Source organism: Nestor notabilis, unplaced genomic scaffold (assembly GCF_000696875.1).
Source record: "Nestor notabilis isolate BGI_N333 unplaced genomic scaffold, ASM69687v1 scaffold1436, whole genome shotgun sequence".
Lineage (NCBI taxonomy): Eukaryota > Metazoa > Chordata > Aves > Psittaciformes > Psittacidae > Nestor > Nestor notabilis.
In genome coordinates, this window is record NW_009933090.1 from 75964 (window position 1) to 84953 (window position 8990).

At 45.1% G+C, this 8990-nt stretch overlaps 1 protein-coding gene across 1 annotated transcript; it reads right to left on the reverse strand.

The window, feature by feature from the left end:
* Positions 1–721: 721 nt before the first annotated feature.
* Positions 722–8986, reverse strand: TST (thiosulfate sulfurtransferase (rhodanese); the record flags this gene model as incomplete). Its single annotated transcript, XM_010016685.1, has 2 exons — positions 722–1042; positions 8449–8986. Coding segments are annotated over 2 exons (837 nt in total), but the record flags the coding sequence as incomplete, so codon positions are not given.
* Between the last annotated feature and the right edge of the window lie 4 nt (positions 8987–8990).

Consider the following 8990-nt stretch of genomic DNA (forward strand, 5'->3'; position numbering starts at 1 on the left):
CATCTCTATGGGAACCAGAAGAAACATGGCAGAGATCATGGTTCTCCTTGCTGACTGAAAAAAACCCAAGGAGTAGAGTAAAAGGCTCGTGTCTCATGAAACACCTGTGCTCAGAAGTTCTTATCACATACACAGGATTTCTTGGAGACTCTTTTAACACAGTCATGATAGCCAACTAGACTGTATTTCTGCAGAACTGGATCTTCTAGCATCTCCAAATGCTTCACACAAGCTCATTGGCATCCATCAGACAGCAACGTGCCCCTGTTTTTCACACTAGAGAAGGGGAGGTGGTGGGCTGGCTAAAGGTCTTACATTGAGCCAACGACAGAACCACAGCTTGGCCCTCCCGTGTCCAGCACCCAGTGCTATATTTTAGCCTCAGATTTTTCATCCATTCTGTTCCACCAATGGACCTCAGCTCTCACCAAGCTACCAGAATTTCTTTAAGTCTCCAAGGAAGAGTGCGACTCTCCTTCATGTTACAAAGCTGCCTGTCCCAACCAGTACAAGCAGGTCACAGGCAACAGAGAAGAATTAGAAATATTCACAGATGCATCATCTTAGAGTTAGACTTTATTCATTGCAGGAAACTGAAAGACAGATAGAAATCTACTGATTGTTCTTAAAAAATTAGCAAAATATAAATCAGCATGTTTTCTTTACTTCCACCTCTTCACTTGCCCTGTACCCGGGGTTAGCGGCAGCTGCCAGGTCTCACTGCCCAAGAAACAAGTGTCCCTCTAGGCCTTGTTGCGCTTCATCTCAGAGACCTTGTAGCGAGGTGGGGCACGGTGGAACCACTCTGACCAGGAACCATCATAAATAGCCACATCACGCTTGCCACACAGGAAGGCTGCCAAGGCAATGTGACATGCCGTGACACCTTTGCGGCACGTGGCTGCCAGTGGCTTTGAGAGATCCACATTCTTCTCACGGAATATTTCTTGGATCTCCTCAATACTCTTCTCATGACCAGATTCTGTTAGAAATGATTGGAAGGGTATGTTCACCGCACCAGGGATATGACCAGATTCCAGCCCTACAAAAGTGAACAAGAAAAGGAAACATGAGCAAGGAGACATTAATGTAGGTGATGAAAGACACCTACAAAATAGACATTAAAGAGACACCACTGCAGATACTCCCACTTTGTCCAAGATACCCATTTGTTTCTGGCAACGATGAAGATGCAGAGCAGTATGGGGCTAAAAAGAGGACAAAGATTATTAAACTTTGCTGAAGTCAAAGGCTCCAGAACATTTTGCAAACTATTTCCCCCTTCAAAGCAATGAGAGGTAGGAATCTGAAGAAGCCCTAGATGTGACAAGAACCACCACAGAAAAGATCCTAACAAAGACATTAAGGGATCTGTGTAAACAGCAATGCAACAATGCATTTCTGACCTTCCCCAAGTATGCCAGTAGAGTGTAGTGACACAGCTTTCAGAAGCAGGAAGTGTGGCTGGTACGTGGAATTCATGAAAGCAGTTATCTGTTCACAGTTTATTCCTTAAAATTGTATTTTAGAGAAGTAAAGCAACTTTTAAGTCAGCCACATTACTGCTGAGGCAGCTATCCCAGGGAAACAGGATCAGAGAAGTGAGATTATAGATTTTGTATCAATTTTTTTCCACTCCCTGGATGAAATCAGCATGGGTTCTGTTTTTCTGCTGCTGCACTTCAGGCAAGCTAGAAGTTGCATCTCAAGAACAAGGTCTTTAGAAAGAAGCAGATATAAAAACATGATGGATATGATTTTCATCACGCCCTTGAAAGTCACACTCTGTCACTATAGGCTTAACCAAAGTCCATTACCCTCAATAGAAGCTTTTCCACTGACTTTGAGAGGCTTTGGATCAAGCCTCATTGGAGCAGGAAATACATTACATTGAAAATGCATTTCAGGGAATTTCCTTGCTAGGTTTGAACTTCTAACGAGCCAGCCCTGGGAAAGTCACATAAACAGTAAATCTTTCACTGACATTTCCCCACTTGCTTAAGTCATCAGGGTAACTGATCTCAGGAGACGGGAGAGACTGGGGCAGGGAACCTTGGTCAAATGATTAAAGTACACCTCATCAGAGACTGACATCACACATCCTAATGACACTGCAGTTTAGAGATCTGTCGTAAGGGGAAAACAGGGTTTTGGCAGGGTATTGAGGAGGTGATTTTTGCTCTGCTGGACAAAGACTGAGGGTCTAAAGACAATCAAAGCTGCCCTGTGTCAGCTTTGTAATATATCTCCCTGTTCCAGGTGGACTCTCTTCGTCTTTTGATTCATCATCCCGGAATACCTTAGAAACCTGGCACTGTTGTCTACTAGTCACCTCATGCATCCTTCAGAAGTGTTTATCATTACAGGGAGAAGCTGGGAGAGAAAAACTGCTGACTTCTGGAGGACTAACAAATAAAACCCAAAACCCCCAAATAACCCACCAATAAAAATAGGCAGTGTTTTGGACCGATGCTTTCACCACATCTTCTCCATTTCCAGAAAACAACAGTTCATCATTTCAGGACAGAGAACTTCAAAATCCATGCTCATTAATACAGTGTTTGTATGACAGAGGGGAAATAAAAATAATACAAATAATGAGTGGGAGAAAACCTTGTTTGCAGTTCTCAGGCTGCAGAACTTTTTACTGGAGAATTACATACCTAGGTTAGGCTACCACTTTCCAGCAAGAATGAATGGTCCTGATGCTGTCATTTGGCAATGGATTTCTGCAAGGCTCTGCAGCAGTACTGGAGACCACCACACTACAGACAAGTCTGTGAGCTGTAGAACAGTGCTTTCACACCATCCTGTGGCACTGGGAAGTGTACCAAGATCAAGAAGTCCTTAGAGCTGAACTAGAAGGGCTGGTTCAAAGAAGCCTGCTGGGCCACCCATCCAGTTCTTAGGTGCCCCAAGCCCCATGGTCATGATTGCTTTTCTAGACTATTCACACATCTTAAAACAGGTAGTCTTACTGGAGACTGTCATGACACACTCATCCTGAAACAACCCTTAGAAGCTGAGCAGCTCTGAAAAGAACAGTCTCATTTTAGAGAGTTTTTGACTTTGATCTATAGAGAGTCTTCCTTGCTTCAAAGATTCAGAAGTCTGTTGGAGTCAGAGACCAGTGCTTGCACTCTCCAAGTGAAAGATAAGGAATTCTGCAGAAACTGTTATTTACTCATGTATGTGGGTGTTCAGCTGAAAGAAAGAGCTGACATTGCACAACCACAAACCCTTGGACTGTCTAAAAACTGCTCTTGACTGGTTGAGGAAGCTTCATTATCTCATTCTCTTCTAGGACAAGAGCAGAGAAACACAGGACTGGACGGTAAGGATGGACGCAGTTGGGACCTGAACAGGCAAGAGGATACATCTGCTCCTGCCTCATGTACACAGAGCATACTCCATGCCAGATTTATGTAGTCACCCTTACAAACTTCAGGAAAGAACCCTAGGATTACAGAGCCTGGCTCCCAGCTACTATGGTGATCACTTCACAGGCTCCCTTTCCTAAAAGCTCCCATCCCAGAACCAGTCTGGATTCTTGCCATGAAACTTCCCGCTGAGGCATCTCCTTGATCATGTGAGGAGGAATATTACTTTGCAACATTAAGCTTGTCACAGTCAGTCCATACACCATTTGTCCTTGAGTTAACATTGCCCTGTGGCTGAAACAGTTTTTCTCCCTTTCTGCTACTGCTCCATGGTGCGCACTCAGCGCTCCCAAAAGCCTTAGTCTAAACCCAGTAAGAACTCAGTTAGATACGCTTTTCACTGCCTCGGCCACCGCAGAAACAGTTCTAGGCTTTTGGATAAGGAAGTGGCACTTCCTAGCATCTCAACTGGTAGACAGCAGGTTAATAATTGCTGTTGTCAAGGCAAAATCATATTTGAGTCCACTGCACCTAACTAATCCATCTGAGTCTTACGCTATTCTATTGCTTCCAAATGTGGGGTCTTCAGCTGTAAGAGAAACACATGCAATTAAGTATTTTGGGGTACTGAGCATCCAACCTAGCTCTCTGTAGCATTGTACCTCCTGTCAATTCTATGACTGCAGATGGTACCTCACATAATACTCCCCATGTGACCGTTTAAACCTCCCCAAAGCTGTGCCAGCAGCACATTTCAGTAGCAACTCTCTATTTTCAGTGCCTTGATGATTCAGAAAATATGAAATAAAACACAGAAGCATAATGACAGGGCCATGCTGGCAACTTCCAGCCCCACAGATCAGCTTTCAGCACAAGCTATTCTTATCTCCCTTATCTCCCATTCAGTCAGGGTTTATTTGAATCTAACAGTACTTGTGCTATTTGCCTTCTTCTCACATTGAATTAATAATTACCCCTCCAATATTATGCCCAAAGTATTAATGAAGTCCAAATGGAACAAGTCTACCTCAAAGGTGCTTCCAATGGCTGGAAGAAAAGATCAGACATAACTTCCAGGCATACATGTTCCCATTTCTCTTACCTGGCAAATCAATTCTGTTGGCAAGGAAATAGAGCCTTTAGATGCAGTGCAAGTTTACCAAGGTATTTTATTCAATTTTGCCTTAATTTAAAATAATTTTACTTGAATTTTTTAAAAAACCTTCCAATCCATCCATGTTAGGGTAACAGATCAACAGCTACCTAGGTCGTGCTGTTCCTATCCTAAATCCAAACACAAACTTTGCCAGTTTGTCTGTCCTACAGAACCATCCTTTGATTAAATTTATTAAATTCTTGCCTCATGGAGTTGCAATGTCAAATGACTGATTTTTGACACGTATTTGGGATGGAGATAATCTGCATCACAGATTTGAGCACATGGATATACTTTGGTTATACTCCCTCTTTAGAAATGATAATCTCCACTTCTTTCCCCTTCTTGCCACTTCTCCCCCTACTCTGAAGACTTATCCTCAGGAGGAAAAAAGCAAAACAAAAAAGGTAGTGCAGACTATAATTCTGAGGCTGTACACAAATGATCTTTCATCTGGAACCCCTGCTAACTGCATAGCAACCCTATTTACCCTTTCTCTCCTTGTTCTCTTTTTATTCACTTTGCTCCAGCAGGTTCTATTATTTGTTTTAATTCTTTTTGCCAAGCCTCACTCAGCTTGGCTTCTGGCAATCCTCCCTCACAATTTGTAACCTGTAGGATGTTATCTTCTTCACTGTTTAATCCCCTTTTCCACATCTGTTAAGATTCTCTGCTTAAATGTTTGTTGGGATTTTTTGGGGGTATTTATCTAGCTAAGACTACAGCTCCTTCTCTCTAGCCTTTCTCTTTACAATGCAAGCTCCAGATGGAATTTCTTAATGTCAAAAAGATAAAAGATGTACTTTGTCCACATTTAACTCCCCGCAGTCTTGGAGTTGGCTGGCTGCAGATAGCAGTTCCTTTCCAAATGCCTCCTCTGTTGCCTCCTTTTTTTATCTTTCCCTTCCATTCAAATTGCATTCCTCGGAAGGAACCATCAGTGATCTCAACTAACCTACCGTAAACTCACTGGAAGCAACACTTTAAGCTTGGTCCTGGCCATCTCCCTGAAAGTCCTCGCGGTCAGATCACGTTGCCACCAACGTCGAAATACTGTGTGTGTATACAGCCAGAAGACTCAACTCTAAGAACCAGCAGGGCCATGGTGCTAATTCTGGCAGCTGATGCTTGTCAACCTCGTCACATGAATGGACAGCTTTGGATTGTAGGTTCCTGTGGGTTGAAACAGACTTTGCTAAAATCTCTCACTCTCCATGTTGTGCTTTGAGTCATGGTGAAAGCAGAACCAGTCCACTCCCAGCTGCAGACTCCACTTGGAGAAGAGAGGGAAGAAGCAGCAACATTTCTTTCTCACTGACACTGCAAGTTCAAGCTGAGCAAAAGCCTTATGTCTGGGGCAGGGAGGAATGAGAGCTGGGAAAACAAGCAAAACCTTAAGAGTTGTGTATGTGCAAGGGAGACAAAGACTACCTGAGGGCTGAGAATGAGAAGAAAAATAGCAGGAAGCTCATCAAATGACCTTGAATTTGCTTTCTCTTCTACAGCATGGATTTCTTACCTAGCTACTTTCCCCTCTTTTCTCAGGTGTCTGCAAAAGAATTCAGAAATTCACAATGTTTTGGTATGCATTTGTTCACCTGTATTTCTTCTTTCTCTACTTTCAGTGCCCAGCACTCAGACGGAGTCAGCACTGGTAACCATCATGTAATTATTTTTATCACCTGCCCCTGGATTGCCTGAGATTGTCTCAGTTCAGGCTGGTTCCATAAACATGCACCCTACAGCGCCTGAGCAACTTGGTTGGACCATTGCTGAATCACAGCTAGTGAGCAGGCCCAAGTTGCTATTTCCTCCAGAAACAAAAAACACTGTGCAGGGACACCTTTAATAACTCAGTGCATAGGTCAGGGCTGCACATCTGATTGGCTTATTGTGCACACAATGCATGAACATCCAAGCTTTTTCATCCAAAGCAATACCTGCATTTTTCTCCACCCTGTCAACCAGGGTAAAGCTCTCCGAGCAGCTAAAAAATAACCACGTATTGTGGCTTATTTTAAACACTAGGTCTAAATCCCAGAGGTCTAAATCCCAGCAAGGTATCTGCTGCATAAAAATAAAACAGACACAACTGATTCTTACCACAAGGAACTGAAAAACTAAAGAGGCAAAAGAGTCAGCTGAAATTAGCCTCTTAGCCTCTTCTAGAGATGTAGTTCATGGAACTGGAGAGATTAATTGACTTAATTAGGAAGTCAAGAGCTGAGGCAATAATTAAACTGAAATCACCTGAGAACACAGCAAGTTCCTTAACCTCAAGACCATTCTTCTCTAAATTCTCCTCCTATTGGATGACCCCTGTAATTAATCAGCATTGATTTCAAATTGCTCTTTTAGGTGTAAACACTCCCTTCTACCTGCTGCTGGCTGTAGCATAGCTATTGGCTAGCCTGGTTCAGAAGGCTGTCAAGCTCCTTTGGAACAAGCAGCTGCAGTTGGAATGCTTATCCTGTTGGATCTGCTGCAGGAAGCAAAACTGGACCACCACAAATAAACTGTTCCATGCTGACTCATTTCAAAAGAAAAAATCTGTTTTCAAGAAGCTGTCAGGGGCTGCAGTGTTTGTCACCTGGTGAGAGCTCCTGCTTTGGGAAAGAGAATGCAAAATCCACCAGCTCCCAGCGAGAAGTGTTTTATTCGTGACTTGAGGTTAAAATTCAACCTTCACTTTGATGGGCTGCAGTTAACAAAGAAACAGAATGAGTGATAAGCCTAACTCCCTCTTTCTCCCTGCAACAGTCTCCTCTGTCACTCCCATTACCTCTCTTACCTTCCGCGTTGTCTTGCACAGGTTAAGTGTGCTGGGGGGGGGCTCACTATAGATACTTATGCAAACCACGTGTACAGAGTCACTTACAACCAAATGCTCGTGGGGTTCAGACACAGGAATTTATTTCAGGCCATGGAGCCATGCTCAATGGCTGTACAGCTGCACGTGTATAAGGCAACAGCCAGAACTGAGTGACAACCAACCTGCAAGGCAGTGCAGCACTGCCTCAGGACCGCAGAAGCCTGCTGCACACCCGCTTCTGCAGCATGGAGCTAGACTCAGACCCAACAACTGTTGTTGAGCTTTTCTGTGCTTTGCTTTTGAAACTCTGGGTTTTTTCAAGCCATTTCCATGACTCCCCTTCAGAGGGGAGGCTATTTTGGGATATACCAAGGTTTAAATTACACAGTAAGGGCCTCTTTTAACAACCAATGTGAATGTCATTCCAGGCACACTGCTGTACCAGCTGTTCCCACTGCACAGGACTTCTCCCACCCCTGCTGCTTGCATGTCCAGTGTTTGACCCAGGTAACAAAATCAGTTTTTGCTCTGGCTTCTTGGGGCAGCCAAAACAGAGACCTTGACAGCCCATACATTTGGTAAAGTTTTGGGGCTTTTCCTACTGAAGCAAAAGGACAAAGAGCAGCTCAAGCAAGTTCTCTATTTGCCTGGAACCAGAGCACGAAGGACAAAGTCCTTTGCGCTACTGTATTGCCTAAAACCTGGGCTTTTGCTTGCGCATACATTGTGGTGAGACGTGCCCATACGAATACTGATAGTTTGTGCATGTGTGCTGGTATAAGATAGGACACTGAACAAACCCGTTTGCATTCTGATTAACTTCTGCAGGGTGTGGACTGGGGGATCCTGGAGCCAGCTGACTGCAGACCTTTTCTGCTATTTCCTCCTCCAGCTTTACAACCAGCCACAAGGAAAGCATTGGGATCTGAATGCCTGACTATGGATCCCTTAAGGTAAATCAACGAAGTTAGGTCAAGGTACACCTGTGCATTAGCAGTATCAGTTTGGTGGCTGGGAGGAGTTGTTATACCCAGACTCGTATCAACACTCATCCATCCCGCTTTGGTGCGGGGGGCAGGTGCTGTTCCCACTTCCATTACCTTGGTCCAGCTCGGTCCCCCGGAACCGGCCCTCGGGGCGGGAATCCACCACCTGGAACTGCAGGGACCCCACATTCTGTATCATTTCCTCAAAGGTCTTCAGCAGGCCCGTGTTCAGCTTGGCCTTAAAGACAGCTGGGGTGGGCTGGCCGACCTCCGCCGTGACAGGATGGCCCTCCTTCACCCAGTTCTTGAAGCCACCATTCAGCACTGAGACCTCCTTGTGCCCAAAGACCCGGAACATCCACCAGGCACGGGGGGCATAGAAGGTGCCCACCTTGTCCCCGTCATACACCACCACATGGGTGTTGTTACTGACCCCCAGGCGCCCCACGTAGTCGGCGAAGTGGGACTCGCTAGGCAGCATGAAGTCGTAAGGGGAGGACTGGTCCCGGCACACCTCGATGTCAAAGAAGGACGCCCCGGGGATGTGCCTCTCCTTGAACTCCTGCCGGGCGTTTCGCTCCTGCGGCGGGTACCAGGAGGCGTCCAGCACCCGCAGGCTCGGCCCGACCCGTCCGGCCCGCACGGCCTCCGAGAGC